Source organism: Macrobrachium nipponense, chromosome 28 (genome assembly GCF_015104395.2).
Source record: "Macrobrachium nipponense isolate FS-2020 chromosome 28, ASM1510439v2, whole genome shotgun sequence".
Taxonomy (NCBI): Eukaryota; Metazoa; Arthropoda; class Malacostraca; order Decapoda; family Palaemonidae; genus Macrobrachium; species Macrobrachium nipponense.
The window spans coordinates 10076956-10096324 of record NC_087217.1 but is presented as its reverse complement, the minus strand read 5'-3'; the positions used below and the strand labels follow the sequence as shown (position 1 = coordinate 10096324).

The following is a 19369-nucleotide window of genomic DNA, read 5'->3' as shown; positions in this document are numbered from 1 at the left end:
CTAATATATTGCCATTGAGGGACGGCACTGTATACCTACACTGAGCAATCGAAGCGCTACATGTGAAATTTGAATTAGGCTGCCATACATGGAAACTAATCGCTATATAATTATGTACTGGGTAAGTTATACAAAACACCAGTATTCTCAAAAAAAAAAGAATATTGGTGGTTACTTACTATACAGTAATACATTCAGAAAGGAATTGCAATTGCTTTGAAATATTATCACTACTAATAATAAAGGCACATTAACTGGACAGAAAGCGCCAAGTTGAAATAAAAAATGCAATGGAAAACTGGTTCAAATGAAGAAAAGTTAAATCAACACTCACCAGTACCATACTGGAATTATCCTAGGAATAACTTATTAAAATCAAGGACCACCAAAAATGAACAAACATGACAGATGAGATCCAATGGATGTCATGTGCACTTCCATATTCACAGTAATACTACTACTCTTCTCCTCTCAGGGAGTAGTGTTTGGGAGCACTTCATGACCAATGAAACAGGCAATACTAATAAAGGATCTGCTATGAAACAAACATAAAAATTCTATACCCTTCACGAGCATGGGGGTGGACACAATCTCTGAGCTAGATGGAATCGAGATTAAGTTTGAATTTCTTAAAACAAGCTAGGATTTGTGTTTTATATAAGGACAGGTATTTGGTTAACCATTAAACGGCGACTGGACATATTTTACGTCGACATTTTTTGTCTCTCGGGTGCCGACTGGACGTATTTTACGTCGACATACAAAAGTTTTTTTAAAAATTCGCGGAAAAATACTTTTAGGCCTACCAGCCGAAAACTCTTGAATCACGCGCCTTGGGGGATGCTGGGAGTTCACGGATCAAGGTGTTGTTTTGTTTACAATCGTTACGCAGGCGCGTAAGCGCGAATTTCTTTCTTGCCGCACTAAAAAGTATCTGCGACACATCTCTGAAATTATTTCGTCACTTTGACATAATTTTTTTACCATTTTAAATTAGCCGTTACATGGAGTATTATATGTGAAAATGTGTGCATTTTTATGTAGAATACAACTAAAAAATACTCATGATTGTAGCTTTTATCAGTTTTGAGATATTTTCATATAAATAACAATAAGTGCCAAAATTTCAACCTTTGGTCAACTTTGACTCTACCGAAATGGTCCAAAAACGCAATTGTAAGCTAAAACTCTTATATTTTAGTAATATTCAATCATTTACCTTAATTTTGCAACTAATTGGAAGTCTCTAGCACAATATTTCGATTTATGGTGAATTTATGAAAAAACTTTTTCCTTACATCCGCGAAGTAACTCTTCCGAAAAAAATCATACATGCGATTGTGGTAATGTTTGCACCATTTTAAATTAGCCGTTACATAAAGTTTTATATATGAAAATGTGCGAAATTACATGCACAATACAACTAAAAACAACCCATGGTTGTAGCTTTTATCAATTTTGAAAATATTTTCATATAAAAAATGATGTGACAAATTTTCAACCTTTGGTCAACTTTGACTCTACCGAAATGGTCAAAAAACGCAATTGTAAGCTAAAACGCTTATATTCTAGTAATATTCAAGCATTTAACTTCATTTTGCAACAAATTGGAAGTCTCTAGCACAATATTTCGATTTATGGTGAATTTATGAAAAAAATAACATTTTCTTTACGTCCGCACGGTAACTCTTCCGTAAAAATCATACGTGCGATTGTGGTAATGTTTGCACCATTTTAAATTAGCAGTTACATAAAGTTTTATATATGAAAATGTGCGCAATTTCATGTAAAATACAACAAAAAATAGTTGAAGGTTGTAGCTTTTCTCATTTTTGAAATATTTGCATATAAATCACAATAAATAGAAAAAAAGCCACGTTCGGTAAAATTTGACTCTACCGAAATGGTCGAAAAACGCAATTGTAAGATAAAACTCTTACAGTCTAGTAATATTCAGTCATTTATCTTCATCGTGAAACAAATTCGAAGTCTCTAGCACAATATTTAAATTTATGGTGAATTTTTAATAAAAACTTTCCTTCCCTCCGCCACAAATCTCCGAAATGCGTAAGTCCCATTCTCGGAATATTTGCTCCGTTTCATATTAGGCATTTCATAGAGTTTTATATATGAAAATGTGTGCAATTTTATGTAGAATAAAACGAAAAATATTTGAAAGTTGTAGCTTTTCTTATTTCCGAAATAATTGCATATAAAAAAATATATATAAAAAAAATTCGACATTCGGTCAACTTTAACTCGTCAGATATGGTCAAAAACTGCATTTGTAAGCTAATATTCTTACAATATAGTAATATTCAATCATTTGTCTTCCTTTTGAAAGAAATTGGAAGTCTCTAGGACAATATGTAGATTTATGGTGAATTTTTGAAAAAAATATTTGTTTACGTCCGCGCGTTACGAATTCATGCATTATTTTGTGATAATATTTTCTCTGTGTTGCTTTTATTGTTTTACAATGTGTTATATACCAAAATGATTGCAATTTAGTGTACATTACAACGAAAAAAAATTAACTTGTTACCTTTAACCGTTTTGCGCACAGCGCGATTTGAATACAATTATATATGAAATTTCGTTTTTGCGCTATCATATATTGCATTATTTATATATGATAATGATAATTTTTTTCATTTCTGATTGTTGCATACTAAACTTCAAGCAATGACAAAAAAAGGAGCCAAAAATGAACTCTTAATCTTGAAAACTAAGCGCGCTGTGATTTTTTGAAAAAAATATTTTTTCCGCTTTCGCGCTCACTCTGAAACATCTCCGGCACACGGGAGACATTTTCTTTTTTACCGCTTCGGCGTTTAAGGGTTAACTAGCAGAACTATTCTACATACAGATTAAGAGTACGTCGATTATGTGTTGTCTAAATTAGAAAAACCCATACTAGAAAAGCAAGCACAATATAATTACCTCTTCAATGTGTGCAAAATCCTCAGATAAGCTTTCATGTTTGGGCTTTTTCTTATCTTTAACATCTTGTTGTTTAGCTGGCTGTGTCTTTTTTTTATCCCTAGAGAAAAAAGATTTACAACTTCAGAAACATTTTCACAGTAAAGCTAAAACTAAACATATTACAATAAAGGGTGTCTGACTTTAGAACACTCAATATTTTTTTTAGAAAATTTTTAACCATCATAAGGAATCTCACTAACTAAAATGTACTCAACTTGTGTCACTCACTCAACTAGAACAAGAAAACCATCTTAACTTACTTCTTCTTCTTCTGTTTGACAGGAGTTGATGAATTTTTTTTATCTCTTTTATTCAAGAGTATTTCGTGCTTCAAGGTGCCAGTTTCATCATGGATTAATATTCCATTAATCTTGCCTGTACAGTCTGGGGTGACACATTCTGTACCCAAAAAATCCTGCGAAAAATTATGAGTTTAAAGTAAATAAGTTTCAGCAAAATTATTTACCTTATTAATGAATTACAACATGGAACCTACAAAGTTCCAAATACAATCTACTCATTATATCTGTACATACTGCTGTCTCAGTGGCAGTTAGAAAAAGTGGAGGAATTACAAAAATCAGATGCCTCCTCCACATAAAGCATTTTGTAACTGTCACAGCTACACTAAAATATCTCAACAAATACCCTTCTAAAGCCTTTGCAAGCAAAAGTTACAAAATGCTTCTGATCAGAGGGACTGGGAAGGGGGATTTTCAATGGAATAAAAATCTTTTATTTCTATTTGTCTGTTCATACCATAAACCATCCTCTTAATTTTACTTACACATACGTAGTTGCAATATGACAAATTTCCTAGACAATTTGTATTTTTCATAATTACAAACCTGAGGTCTTAACAATAGCATAATTTCTAGCGCCTCATTGGATCCGATTAAAAAACAGATGAAAGCAAGGAATCTTGTGATATCTGGCAGCGCATGCGTAGATCGGGTGAAGAGTGGTCGAAGACCATTCACCTATGATTTATGGATAGCTGGTAGCAAGAACCAAAGGAACTTATTTTCTTTAATCTTTAATATTATCTGTGGTCTGACTGACAAAAAATTTTCACACAAGGACCTTCAAACAAACAAGCAGATGAAAAATTCCACACCACTTATAATGAACAATGAGTGTCTACAACTACATGATATGAAGCACCAAAGTTGCAGAAATTTCATAATTACTGAACCTGTAGTTACTGTTTATCATGTGACCATTCATTCGAGGGACACAACCAAATCACATCTCATCGTTGTTTAAAACTAAACTTACCACATCTAACAGAATCACAGCCCTGTATAAAAAAAAAGCTGGAATTACAATGTTTCCTTTTCTTAATCTCCCAAAATCTTTTCCATGCACACCATTCAAGCATAGAAAAGCAAATGCTTAAATCTGTCTACCTAATGTTCCCCTGGTTCAAGTCCTATATTTGAGAAACAGAAGACAACTTAGGCAGAACAGGTACCACCAGGACCCTCAGTTGTCTATCAATTACCTTCCTGACTAATAACATAAACTCTTTAAACATGTTTGTTTCAATGTGTTTCTTCACCCCATCATATATATGTCTGAATTCTGTAGGAAAAGGCTCATTTGCTGAGTCTTCATGAATGGCATTGCATATGACAGTAGGATCCGTGAGAGCATTTGGGGATTGTAAAAATCCAAGGCTTTGGGAGTTCCATGTTTGTTTATAGTACAAGTCAAGTCAATGGTACATAAAAGAAGGTGCTTGCATCAGATGTCTTTCAGACTGGAAAATATGCACTCTTCTTATTAATGTAAAACACAATGGCTAATAATATCCTAAGTCTACATCACTTCAAGAGATGCTTTATGAATGAAAAATGGGTAATGACACATGGTCCCAACATAAAGGTTATTAAAACATATCATATAGGCATCTAGCTGACTCACTTTCTTACCAATTCAGTTCCACCATCTAACACATTACACTGCAAAATTTCAGAATTATCTGCCTTGGCCAATCAGAGAACATAATTTTTACAGACTTGCCTCCTACTCTATCAAGTGGAAAGGACCACTCTGAAAGTCAAACTGAGCTTTCTGGTCCTTTGCAAGTAAGCCATAGCTCTCACTAGACACACCAGAAGGTACTCTTCATTACTTGTGACATAAGTTAGGCAAATGATACCAAAGGTTATCATAGAACAGTCAAGGCTACTTTTCTATAGGTCTTTGCTAAACAGTCAGGTGCCAATGACACCACCACGGAAAAGCAATCTCCTGCATATGTGACTTTACCTCACAGTCAGTGATAGCAAGTAAGAAACTTCCCAAAGAGCTAATATGGCAGCTTCATAAGACTACTGGGCAACCAATGATCCTAATTGTGAGAGGTCTAAGTGGCACATGAGGGAACTACTCAAAACTCTTCATAAACTTCTTTAATTTCACACACACACAAAAAGTGCCCACAAAACTACAATACCCAATGATGTGGCAGGGACAGACAAATTTTTATGTTGCTTTAAAAGGATAAAGTAAGTCAACAATGACCCTTTCACCACATAACTTACAGAATTGGTTCTATAATGATAGCTATAAGAAATAATAGTAGATAGGGTAGCCTAAAAACAGAGAGAGAGAGAGAGAGAGAGAGAGAGAGAGAGAGAGAGAGAGAGAGAGAGAGAGAAGAGAGAGAGAGAGAGAGAGAGAGAGAGAGAGAGAGAGAGAGAGAATTGAGCTTTGTTGTCTGTCAAATTTGATCAACAAGCCTATGCATAACAAGCCTATGCATAACAAGCCTATGCATAACAAAACCATAGTCACAGGACATATAACAGTTCCACTAACTAGGTAGGGTTGTCAGCTGACATTGTGCAAGACCTTGTGATAGCTGCATCTGCCCCTTCCAAAAATCCTCTATTTGTGAGGCCTAATTTGATAACCTACTAGAAGCATGAAATGAAGACAAAGTTTAACCAAGATGCTGTGGTATCTGTAGAAGTGGTCATTTGAGAAATTTCTTCCAGGCAGATGTCTTAACAGATGTGCAAACCACTCTTATTGTACCCAATTAGTAGCTATCATTCATCTTCATACACCTGAAAGTTAGGAGTTACTCCAACACCTGCCTGCTATGGACTAACGCGGGTAAGGGATAAATGTCCAATTCAGACTGCGTTGACTATCAGTTGTGTCACACCTTTCTATGACAAACATGACACTACATTAACCTTGTTTGCCTTTGGCAATACAATATGACCACAGCAAACCAACAGTCATTTCACACCAACCTCATTTTTCTATCATGCCACATTGACAAGTCATTGGTTACCACATCATCATGCAAAATAAGAGCAGAGTGAATGGCTACAGGCCATAGAAAAAAAAAACCTTTAGTTAGATGTGTTGTTCACAGTCTTGCAATGTAACATCATAATTCCTTTGGAATGATGGTCCAGTAGTTGAGTTTTGACCTTGATTCAAGACATCCTCAAACATCAATGTTTCTGGAGTGAGAAACACAAGGTGCCCAATTATGGTCGACCACAATTAAGCTATAGGGTTTAGAGTACACTAGAACCATTGGATCAAGGTTGAAACCCTAATCCTATCATCCATCTTGTAAAACAGTTTACTTCAGTGTAAATAACCATACCCCAGTATATTGCTCATGTTCAAGGTCCTAACCAGACTTATCAATAACCAGACTTATCAAAACTGACAGGGAATCCTAAGCAAAGACCATCTAGTCATCTTGGTATTTCTGAAGTCTTCTGCCAATCCCACTATGCTGTCAAAACACACAAAGATTTTGGAAGTAGCTGCATTACTCAAACCTTCTGCCAAAATCTCTAGTACTTCTAGAGATAAGCCTCATCATTTTCAAGGAAGTAATCAGTGACTAGCAGGAGCAGCCAGTGGTCGGGACTGTTGCCACTTCTAAAACTTGGCATCAAAGGATGCCAGGTGTGCCTTTAGGGAGATCATAGCCTTCCATCTTTTGCAGGTTGACTTCTTTAAAGAGGCAGAGGTCACCCTTTTTCTCTAAGGAAAGAAGACGACTTAGGCTGAAATTCTCTGAGGAGTAGGAAGGAAGTCAGGTGGTACATGTTTGAGAAACCATCAATGAAAACTTAAAACCTGACTTCCTTCTGACTTTTTCATTGATAGTTTCTCCACTGTTGGAGGAACTATCAATGAAGAAGTACCACCTCACTTCCTTCTCATTCCTCAGAGAATTTCAGCATAAGTCATCCACTTTTCCTAGAGAAAAATGTTTCTACTTTGAATCTTTACAGCCTACATATCTAATCAAAAACCTCAGCAAATCCAATCACAGACTTCTGAAATATACTTTCCCAATCCTCCTCCTCCAAAACCAATACATATTAAGGTTGTCTTTACTCTAGATGACACTTTAAGGCATGGCTTGAGTCCTCACCATAAAGGGATGAAAATCAAGTGGCATCATCTTGGAGTTGCAGGTGTCTGCCTAATTCTAAACCATGATGATTGTCTTCTCTTCCTCAATGACACTGCATGAGGTGAAGAAATGGAGAGACCGCATTGAGTCTTTTCTTAGCCATGAATCACAACCATCCTCGAAGATGCAAAGCCAGCCCTTTGCTTCTTCTTGGCAGGTGACCAAAGGTGAAGAGCAGTCTGACACATTGCTCTTCATCAATGAACCTCAAGAATGACTGCTACTTCATGTACCTCAAGAATGACAACTTCTAAAATGAGAGAGAGAGAGAGAGAGAGAGAGAGAGAGAGAGAGAGAGAGAGAGAGAGAGGCTGGTTGTTTCGTCTGCTGCCTCATTGGGTTGCTTGCATTCGTCGGAAGCGATACGAAGGGTCTTGGATGTTTTGCATATATATATATTTTGTATTGTTAAGACAGTATGGGGAAGGTTTGTGCCTTTCTTTGTTTGTTTTGAGAGAGAGAGAGAGAGAGAGAGAGAGAGGAGAGAGAGAGAGAGAGAGAGAGAGAGAGAGAGAATGACGAATGGGTCGTTAAGCGTTTTGGCTTGTTGAGTGGCTCGGTCGCTGAGCATTCAGAGGGAGAACCAGTCAGTTAGTGAAGGCATTTGGAGTGGGAACCAGTCAGTCAATGAAAGCATTTGGAGTGAGGTAATCAGTCAGTAGAGTCGTCTGTGTGTTTTTCACATGAGTTGGGTATTCAGTATATAATCGAGTTCTGTCATGCTTGTGTCCGTTTGTGGTTGGTGTGTGTGTGTGTGTGTGTGTGTGTGTGTGTGTGTGTGTGTGTGTGTGTGTGTGTGTGTGTGTGTGTGTGTTTTCTTCAGTGGTTTGTGGGTGACAGTTGGTTGGGTGTTTGGGGTTTGCTAATGGCAGTGGAGTTTTTTTTTATTTATTTTTTTTTTATGGCCATACAATGTTGAAAGCACAGCTTCTCGCCTTGATTGTGTAAAGTTTCCTGGCGAGTAAATGTGTTTGAGATTTTGTTTTTGCTTTGCTGAACCCGTTAATACTTAAAGTAACATAAGGGGGAAATTTACAAACCAGGATTGATTAACGTAAATGTGGGGAGGTCTTGCTTTCTTGGCTTGTGATTCCGCCACATAATATTTTTGGCACCCGAACAGGGACTGCTGGTGTGGCTGTAAAAGGACAACTGGGACAGCAAGGTTGGCATGACTGCTGAAGAGGTAAAGATGAAAGGGTTAGATGAGATTAGGAGGCTTAAGGAGGAACTGCGGTTGGCGAGAGAAGCTAGGTAAAGGGTGGAAGTGGAGAGTGAGAGGCTGAGGATTGAGTGAGAAGCAAAAGAGGGAGTTGGAGGAGTTGAGGGGGATGATAATGAGTGCGGAAGAGGGAATGAAAGAGGAAGTGAATGGGGCTGAAGAGTGAATGATTGAGAAAATGGATGAGAAGCTGGATTTGGTGATGATTTCAGTGCAAGAAATGTTTATGGGACTTCTTGGAGAGGGGGGTGTTGCTGGTAGGCTTCCTGGGTCTGGTGATGGACTTGATGCGATGAAGAAGGTGAGAGGGCTAGTGGATGAGAGTACGAGTGAAGAGGGTGATGTGTTTGTGATAAGTGAGGAAAAGAAAGGAAAGACACAGGACAAGGACAGAACTGACAACAAGGGTAAGAAGGGAACTGAGAAGAAGAATAAGACTACCGTAAAGGGAAGAAGATTGGTAAGGATGTCAAGACAGGATGAGACAAGGACTAAGGATGTTGGGAAAAGGGCTGAGAGTTGGACAGGATGAGTGATTTGGATAGTGGTAAGTGGGAACAAGTAGGCAAGAGAAAGATGGGTAGGAAGGGCGTGGCTAAGAGTATGGATGAGTATGGAAGTGGATTCGCTGTTTTAGGAAGAGGCTAAGAGGGGTCAGGATGGAAGTTGGAAGTATTTGAAGTGAGAGTGAGCGAGAAATACGAAAGGGTGTGTATATGAGAGAGGTACCCCGATGTACATGATACGAGGAATATAGTAGTAGGGATATAGGGGACTTTTTAAAGGAATACAAGAAATATTGTGCGGCAAAGTATGTTGATAATAGGAGAGTTTGGGTTAGGGAGTTGGGGAAATTTTTGACAGGATATTTGTTGAGTATGTATAGGATAATGATGAGTTAAGGGGATGTGTCGTATGAGAGGCTAGGAGGGCAAAGAGTAGCATTAGGTATAGGAGGAAGAATGATTTTAAGGATGCCAGAATGAATGTTGGTGAGTCATTGTTGATGTATGTATGCTGGTAGGAGATGTTAGCTAGGAAAAGTCTGGGGATGATGGAGTAAATGAGTGCAAGGAGTTAATGTGGAAATTGTTAGCAACTATGCCTGATAGTGTGTATGAGATTATAGATTTGAAATGTAAGGAGAAAGTAAGATGGACGAACAAAAAGTTAACATGAAACGATATCTTAAGAGATATTCGAGGATTATGAATTAGATAGGTGTGAAACTAGGCCATAAGAAGAATGAATGCCTGTGGGCATTAGGAACTTGTTTCGGGTGTGGGAAGAAGGGACATTTAGTTAGTGTCAGAGAGATAGGGAAATTAATTGTTATAGATGTGGGCAGACAGGACATGAAGCTAGTGGATGTCGGGTACCCGTATAAACATGGTTTGCGGCAACTGTGGAAAGAATGAGCATTATGCTAGGATGTGTAAGGAACAGTGTGCAAAGTGTGTTGAATGTGGAGTGGAAGGTCATGTGGCCAGTGTGTTGGCAAAAGAGGATGAATCAAGCTGGGAATTTGGGAAACTATATGTTAAAGGGATTTAGTTGGGTGGGTCCTCTAGTGTGCGGGCAGTAAGGGTGATGCATGAGCGGAAAGGGTTGCAGCATGAAAAAGGGTTCAGGGATAGTGCCCCATGAGTGCATGAGTGTGAAGGTAAGATGCAAGGGGGTGCGTTTGGTCGCTTTGATTGATACTGGCTGTAGCACCAACGTTCTCACTAAGAATGGATGTGATAAGTTGCCGAGTAGGTGTGAGGTTAGAAAATGTAAAGGGGAGGTAGGAGGAATAGTGAATTTAAGTATGCCTGTGGTGGGAATAATGCGTGAAAGGATAGAAATTGAGGGGGTAGTGATGGATGAAAGTGACTTTTATGTGGTTAAGGGAATGGATGATTATGTTGTTAGGGTATAGGTTCTTGAAGGAGTTTGGGATGGTGGTGCATCCGAGCCCGAACATGATTGAGTTGCAGATGAAAGGGAATGTACGTGGGGAGTTGTACTTTGATAGGGATGGAGGGGTAGACAGTAAAGTATGGAAAGGGGTGCCGTTGGTTGTGAAAGTGCTGCGCGAGGCCAGGGAAGTAGTTAGTGTGAAGCTGCATGGAAAGGGGTGCCATTGGTTATGAAAGTGTGTGTGAAAGTGCCGCGTGAGGTTGGGGAAGTAGTTAGTGTGAAGTTGCGTGGCCAGGTAATCTTGGGATCGCCAATAGTGACGTGTGAATATGTGGTTGAAGGTGTGGATGCGAGCAAGTTGGTAAGAATGAGTGTGCATATGTACGATGGGGTAATAGACATGGAGAATCCTTGGGTTTTTGTGGCCCCGTTGCAGAGTGCTAGGAAGAAGTGAGTACGGGGTATATGTGAGGGTGACTGTGTAAGGTTGCTATACAAGTTGGTGAATCCAGACGATGAAAGGTACATTAGGGTGCGATGGGTGATGACAGGTAGTGTGAAAGAAGGTGATAGTTGGGGGTATGATTTAGAGATGGCAACAGCGAGCGATTGATGTGGATATTGTGGAATAGGCAGTGTGTGTTGAGCCGTGGAGACTAGGATTTTGGGGGGTCTAAGCTTCCGGAATTTAAAATAGTTCTGGAAGGCGATACCCAAATGTATCAACATCCCAGACACTTTTCTGCACCTATTACCCAAGGGACTGAGGAGCAGTGTGAGGAGCTTGAGAGAGTGGGAGTGATAGAGAGGAGTGAGAGTGCTTGGAATAGCCCCATAGTCCCTGTACGAAAGCCGGATGGAAGTTTGCGGATGTATGTGGATTACAGAAGGGTGCATTAAGTGACTGTGAAGGAGCAATTCCCGATGAATATAGTGTCTGATTGTGTGTACAAGATGCATGGGATGAGGGTGTTTACTAAATTAGACCTTGTAAGGGGCTATTATCAGATATCTCTTGAGGAGGGGAGCAGGCCTGTTACAGCTTTTTTGAGTGGTAACTGCTACTACCAATTCAAAAGGTTGAATTTTGGGTTGGCTAATGCACCTATTGCCTTCCAGAAGGCAACGAATGTAGTTTTGGCTGGTGCTTGATAGGAAGAAGGTGACTGTGTTTATAGATGATATTTTGATTGCGATTTGATTGCGAGTGAAACTGTTGAAGAGAATATGGAGTTGCTTGAGAAGGTGCTGGAGTGTTTGGAGGTGGAATTTCTTGGACATATGGTAATTGCAGGTGGTGTAAGGAAGAGCAAAAAGTCTGTGTAGACGGTAAGAGAATTTCCACGGCCTCGGACTGTGTGTGAGTTGAAGAGTTTTGGTTTTGACTGAGTTTGGAAGGAAGTTTGTTAAGAGACTGTTCGGGGATAGGAAAGCCGCTGACTGAATGGACAGGGAAGAGAAATTGCACTAAGTTGAAGTGGGATGAGTGAATGGTGAGGATGTTTGAGAAATTGAAAGAGGAGGCTGCAAGAGATGTAACCTTAGTATTCCCGGATTATGGCAAGGATGCGAGTAGGCTTGAGCTCTACACAGATGCTAGTGAGTTTAGTATGGGGGGATGTTTAGTGCAGTTGCAAGAGGTGAATTGGAGAACAGCAACCGAGTGTGATAGCGTATGTAAGTAAAGCCTTTAATAAAGTGGAGCGAAAGTACTTGGTAGTTGAGAGAGAGCTTGCAGCTATAAGGTTCTGTGTGAAAGCGTTGAAAGTGTTTTTGTATGGGGTAAGATTTGTTATATGGATGGGCCATCAACAGTTGGTGTATATGATTAAGAAAGAAAGTGTGAATGCTAGGAGGATTTGAGTGAGTTTGACTTTAGGTTAGAGTATTTGCCAGGGAATAAAAATGTGGTTGTGGATGCGATGTCAAGGATGCATAGTACGAGTGACGATCCCATGAAAAGCGACTGGGATCCCGATAGAGTGCCTGAGGGTTTGGTTGTATGAGAGAGGTTTGTAGGGATGACAGAGTTTGTGAGTGTTTGTTTTGGCATTGAAAGATTTTGAAAATAAGGGTCTGGTTGAGGGAGTGCCCGAGAGCGCAAATGAGCTGCAATTAAGGCTGATAAGTGATGTGCAGAAGGAAGGGGGCATGTATAGAGGTGTAAGGTGGGGGAGAGGAGATGTTGTTGCGGTTGTTGTTGGCGGTAGCAGAGTTGTTTGGGGTTGAAGTGTTTTTATATTTTGTGTGGGACAGACCATTTGAGCACAGAGGGAAGCTAACTGCAAATAGTGAGCATGAGATTTTGAGAATTCAGTATGGGGAACATGGCTGTAGTTGGTTAGTCAAAAAATGGAGATTGTGAGGGGGATTTGAATCAGAATGGTAAAAGTGGGGAAATAACTGAGGAGGAATGTAGGGAGGATGACTGTGGTATGGATGATCAGGTAGATACAGCAGTGGAACCCAAGGGAAAATGGCAACGTTTGTCAGAGTGAATGATAGTGGGTATTGTAGCTTAGTTGATATGGAGGCGCAGGTTTCCTCAGTGAGTGGGTCAGTGGTAAATGAGATTGAGATGTGATTGAGGAGTGAAAAGGCAGTGTACAAGTGTAAGAATACAAGGGTTAGGACAGGGAAGTATTTTAGTATGGGAAGAGGTACAGCTGAAGGTTTGGTTAGGGGAGCTGGAAGTGGTATATAACTTTATAGTCATGGGGAAGATATGCCGGATTCTTTTTTAATAGGGAGAGACTTTTTGAGGATGCATGATGTGAATGTAGACATAAGGAACTGGGTTCTTAGAAAGGGGGGGGCAGCAAGATACTCAGGATAGCAGTGTATCTGTGGCAAACTTCGTGGGTATGATTGATGTTGCTACAAGCGAGAATGATTTGTTGAGCATGGAAGAGATTGAGGAAATGCAAGATAGGTGCTTGGAGATAGAGATTGAGGAAATGCAAGATAGGTGCTTGGAGATAAATAAGTTGTGAGGATGCATTTTGGGAGGAGTGCGTGTGGAAGATTGGCTGTGTGAGTTGGAGGTTATACAAGAGGTTTGCAAGATGGTTTGTAGCAAGCAAAAATGTAGTGTACTTTTTGTACCAGGGAGGAATGCATGATAAGGGAGTGTATGTCCCAGTGTTTCTCAGTGACTCAGCCATGAGTATGCGCCTGTTGGTTTATGATCGATTTGGGCACATGATGTTGCGGGAATGCATGAGAGAGAGACTATTTGCACCTAGGTTAAGTAAGAATTGTGTGGATGTGGCCATTACATGTGAAGAATGTCAGAGGGAAAATTATCAGTGTGTGTATGCAACTGCAGATGAAAGAACCGTTTGAAATGCTTGTTATTGACTGTTTCTTTGCCATTAACTGCAAGAGGGCATGTGGGAATGATTGTGATGGAGGACTACATGAGCAAATTTGCGTATGCGGTCTCCATCAAGAATAAGAGGAGTGAGACTGTCATGCGAATGGTGAGCCAAGTGATGTTGCCAACATGTGTTTAAGCCTGTGAGAATGTTGTGTGATAATGTTGCCGATGTGTGTGTAAGGCTGTGAGAAATTTGAGTCATAATGGTCCGAGTTTGTGGGATGGGAATTTGAGGAAATGCTGAGGAAGTGGGGTATTGTACATGTTATTCTACTCCATATATGCCCAGTGCAAATGGTTTGGCTGAAAGGACTGTTAGAACGTTGACTGAGATTTTGCGAATGATGAGTAAATGTGATAATGATTGGGATATGCATGTGGGGCGTGCGGTGTGGGTGTGTGGGTGTACAATGCCACATTGTAAAAGAGTATAGGTATGTCCCCTGTAAGTATGTGTGGAATTTTGAGAGAATTATTAGGCAAAGGTTGGGGTTATCAGAGAGTGATTGGGATGTGTGGAAGAGAGTGAGTGGTTGAAAGTGAATAAATACGAGCCGAGTGGAAGAAAGTGGGAAAAGGGAATGAAAGGTAAAGGCGAGGAATGTGTGATAAAGGGGTTAATGTTAGGGTAGAGATGGTTGATAGAGCGTGCAACACAGATAAGTCTGGTGAGGGAATGTAACTTACAGTGTGTTGGGGTTTGAGTTGAGCTAGAGCCAGACCTCCCCACATTACATTAATCACTCCTGGCTTACAAATTTCCCGCAGCCACACTTTCCCCTTTACGTTACTTTAATTACTAACAGGACACTTAGCTCAGCAAGGCAATAAAATGCAATCTCAAACACATTTACTCACCATGAAACTTGACACTACCACCACTGAATATCAAACACCAAAAAACCAAACAAGCACCAAAACCATACAAAAACTCAAAACAACACGACATATAACTACACCAACAAACACCTACGACACCAAAACTTCACACAGCTCAACAAACACCACAATGTTCTAAAGGGTCCACAATAATACAAAGTGTTGGGAGTCCATGTATAATTTTGAAAACTTTACAAAAAACTTTCGAACCCTTCCCTGGGTTCATCTTCAGTCCAAATGAACAGTTAGTTACAACATGTACTGAGGTGAATTTAAAAAATGAGTCGTTGAAGATCGTTGACACCGGTCTAACACAAACACCAACCCACATCAAGACTACACAACAACTCAAAACACAACAAACCAACAACACAAACAAACACCAATCAACACCAAGACTACACAAAAACTCACAACCACAACAATCACATGTCAAACACAAAAGAAACTCACAAGCTCAACCACCTTCAGATGGACACAAACACAACAAACTCAATTACACTATCAAAACAATCCAGAAAACACACAACAGCAACTCACTACCTCTGTCCAAAAAACTGCTTCTCTTGCCTGATTACCAAACACAGACTGACTAATTCTCACTTCCTCTAGGCTCCATGAGCACAACCTATATATAACAACCAAAATACCTGCCCCCCCTCTCTCTCCTTAGAACGTTGTCAAATGCAACTACATCACTCCTCCATATTTCCTCCCCATTACATTTGACGTCTCCTCGCATACTCACAACATCCACACTACATTGCTTTTCTCGACACCCAGGGATGTTCGGATACTGGCCCCCTGGATCTTGTTCAAGGCCCCTCAAACACTAAGTCGCATCACCATTCACTTCCTCCAGACCTCTTTCATCCAGATTCCCGATGTCTCCCATATCTCTGCTACCAAATCACTCACACACTTCACACTCCTGTCAAACTCCTGAAGGGACTCATACTACATACATACTGTCAACTACCTCCCTACTACTTGGTTCTCTTCCTGTCAAAATCCCACTAAACTCTGTCAATCCAAACCCCCCCACACACTGTATGTCTCATCCATTCCCTCCCCCAGACGTATCTGTATTGCAAGCCTTATCAACCATCTCTACCCTAACACTAACCCCTCTACCATGCAGTCCTCGCTTTTCCTTTTCATTCCCTTTCTTTACCTTCTTCCGCTTTCTTCTATACTCAACCAACACTAACTGCAATCCCCTAAATCCATTTGGTCACTGATGCTCGGCTCATATTTATTAACTTTCAACCATTCACTCATCCGCACACTAAAGGACCCACCCAACTGAATCCCCTTAACACATATTTCCCCGAATTCCCAGCCTGACTCGTCCTCTTTCTCCTACACACACTAGCTACATGACCTTCCATTCTACATTCAGCACACTTTGCACGCTGTTCTTTACACATCCGAACATGATGCCCATTCTTTTCACAGTTGCCGCAAACCACGTTTATACGGGTACCCCGACATCCACTAGCTACATGCCCTGTCTGCCCACACCTATAACATTTCATGTCCCTATCTCTCTGACACTCACTAAATAAATGACCTGTCTTCCCACAACTGAAACAAGCTCCTAATGCCCACGGACATTCATTCTTCTTATGGCCTAGTTTCCCACGTCTAAAACACTTCTGCTCTCCCTCACAGCTAACTGACCCTAACCTTCCAACACTTGCACTTCTATCTCTCTTAGGTTTCACCACACATTACTTGCTCTAACGCTCCTATGTATTACTCGCTCTGCCATTGGCCTCAGCCCTTCGAAAACTGCCTCCCTATAGCTCTGAAATTCAGGTATACCCACGTTCTGGTAATCTCAGGAACCTGTGACGTTCGCTGGTAGGCCACGCCCCCAGGTTGCCATATAAATACGACTGACGAAGTAGGAGAGCAGATCATCAGTAAGAGTCATAGATCAGATTATCAGTGAGAGCCTAGCAGCAGAGATCAGATATCATCAGAGTGAGATAAGAGAAGAAGGAACAGACGAAGGATCAGAGAGAAAAAGGCGCTCGAGAGTATTGGGATCTGGTCAAGTCGTCCGGGAGTGGACGACCGAGGCATTTCGACGTAGAGCAAGACTTCAGAGAAGAAACGCTCTACAGTAGGTTTTGTGAGAAGCCCTTGCTTCGACCATAGATCTCCGACAGCGCAAAACTGGCCAGTAAGTATTTGCATTACCTCACCGTGTCCCCAGTTCACGCATTGTAAGATTTTACTTGTGGTATGTAAATAGGAGAAGCCATTCTGCATTTATCTTTGTTAGTAAGTGTGTAAATAAACCTTTGTTGTGTTTGTGTACCTTTCTATATTCATATCCCCAGTTTAAACTGTTGGTGTTGAATTCCTTTTGTTTATAATAATATCGAACTTGGAGAGGACCTCTCTCGTTCGTAACAGGGGGGGGCCCTAGTAGAACTGGTGGTGGGGGGACTGTTACTTGGGTAGGAGGAGGGGTCTGCGATTCCAGAAAATGCGACAACAACCCCTCACAGGATGGAGGACCCCGTGCCCCAGCGATACCCACAGCGCCGCCATCTTGGATGCTTCTTCCCTTGAAACAAGATTACTATTAGTTACCACATCTTCCCTTCCGGAAAGAGAAATGGAACCTGATGGAGAAGGAGTCAAATTAAATAAAAGATTATTGACTCGTCCTCCTGATACTTCCACCGACGAATCAATGAAATAAAATGAAGGAGATCTAACTACCCTAGTACCATCCCCTGCCTGAGTCGATCGATTATGCTGTCAAATCTTGATGAGGAGGGGAGAATCCCTCCCACGACAGAAACAACGATGATCTGCAATGTTCTCTCTTATTGTAAAACAGCTTCCACTGAGAGATAAGGCCATGCCCGACACTCTACACGGGTTGGTCTACACCTACTGCATGTCGAATGTGGGTCGGTTGCTACGGAAGCCAAAAACCTTGAGCAGGGGAATCCTCGAATGCCCAGGCACATACACTGCCACGCCTTTGAAGATCCAGGGCAATCCATAATTAAAACGACACAAACACACACACACCCCGAGAAATAAAGGGCGAAGCTAAGTACCGGCTTGGGGGAGAGAGCGAAAGCGTACGTATCTCCAAGGCAGTCAGGAAAAGACTGGACAGTCATGTCGTACATGAGTGGCTTCCAGCCTCACAACACATTGGACTTTCAGGGTTGCTAGAGGTCACAGATTCCTAGCTTTTCAATCTTATATTGATCCAACCGGTTACCAGCTTGCATGGGAAATAATTCTATTGTTAAGACCGAGGGTTAGTTCTGCGTATGAATAACTTGACCATATCCACAAGAAGGACATTACACAGGGATATCTACCATATGGGGATATTACTACACAGCAGCACCACTGATGCCTAAAACTCTTGCTCACATAATACTAAGACAAAGAAATGCAATATTCTCTATCACCTGGGATGACTGGGGTGCTCAGAAAAAATTAAAAGTCAAGTGTATTTCAAAATTAATATAGTAATGACTATTATTCATTGCCACTTAAAACACAACTGATGGAGGGCTTACTACTTGACTGGTTGAAACTGCATTATAAAAACACAACTTACCTTGTCTGACATTTTCCCAAATTGGTCTTCTTTGTGTGCTTTCCAACAGCAAGGATGGTAGGCCACACTGCAGAACTCTTCACACATGACATCCACAAACCCTTTAAAATCTGGATTCCTGGAGAGAAAAAAAAAACCTACTTTTAAAAATTCAACAAAGAATTTTGATTAAATCATTCTTCACTTCTAAAAGGGGGATTAAAACAACACTTCCATCAACTACTTACTATTGATAATCATAAATATACATAACAGTGATGACAGATCTTATGAAAGTTAGGCTATCAAGCAAAGCACTGTAACACTTTCAGCCATTCAGCACTTACATATCAGACATGACAGGTGTAAAACATTATTTGCTTCTCAAAAACAGGAGACTGCTCATGAGAAAGGTATCGACTGCCCATGCCTGAGGATGCTGGCATGGAGGCTAGTAAACTTGAAGTGTTGAGTTTTGGGCATTTGCAAACAGATTGATGTTTGGGTTACCCCAAAGGTTCCACAACTTCTGGTAGACTTGTGGATGAAGAGACCATTATGATAGCATCAACGTGTGCCCCCCAGAACTCCAGGTTTTCCGTGTTCTTGTTTTTTGGCTTTGGCTGCAACCAACCCCCACATCACGTGTAGTAGGTGTCGCTCTAATGTTTGTACAATAACGAATCCTTGCACGGAATGCCGTGCGTGGCCTAAAGAGCAGTGGAGGTTGTTTTATAGCAAGAGAGAGCATCAGAGAGTTTCTACTCTTTCTTCAAGGGAAGGTGAGCCATATACGAAAACGCCTTGCCTCTGGACTGCAACAAACTGGCAAGCGAGGATGCACTCACCAACCCTTCTGGGGACCTGTCAGAAGCTATCTTGGTAATGACCATAGACCAGAAGTCCAGCCAAGAAACCGTCTGCAACATGGAGGCTGCTATAGATTCCAACACTGAG

The 19369-nt window shown here is 40.7% G+C and overlaps 1 protein-coding gene across 10 annotated transcripts in view; it reads right to left on the bottom strand.

The window, feature by feature from the left end:
* Positions 1-19369, bottom strand: part of LOC135201401 (E3 ubiquitin-protein ligase TTC3-like) — a 409740-nt gene that overhangs the window by 157507 nt on the left and 232864 nt on the right. For all 10 annotated transcript variants that reach the window (XM_064230282.1, XM_064230284.1, XM_064230283.1 and 7 more), the window contains 3 exons: positions 18434-18551; positions 3246-3400; positions 2944-3043 (listed from right to left, as the gene is read on the bottom strand). In XM_064230282.1, coding sequence (XP_064086352.1) covers positions 2944-3043; positions 3246-3400; positions 18434-18551 — 373 coding nt within the window. The remainder of the gene's footprint in view (positions 1-2943; positions 3044-3245; positions 3401-18433; positions 18552-19369) is intronic.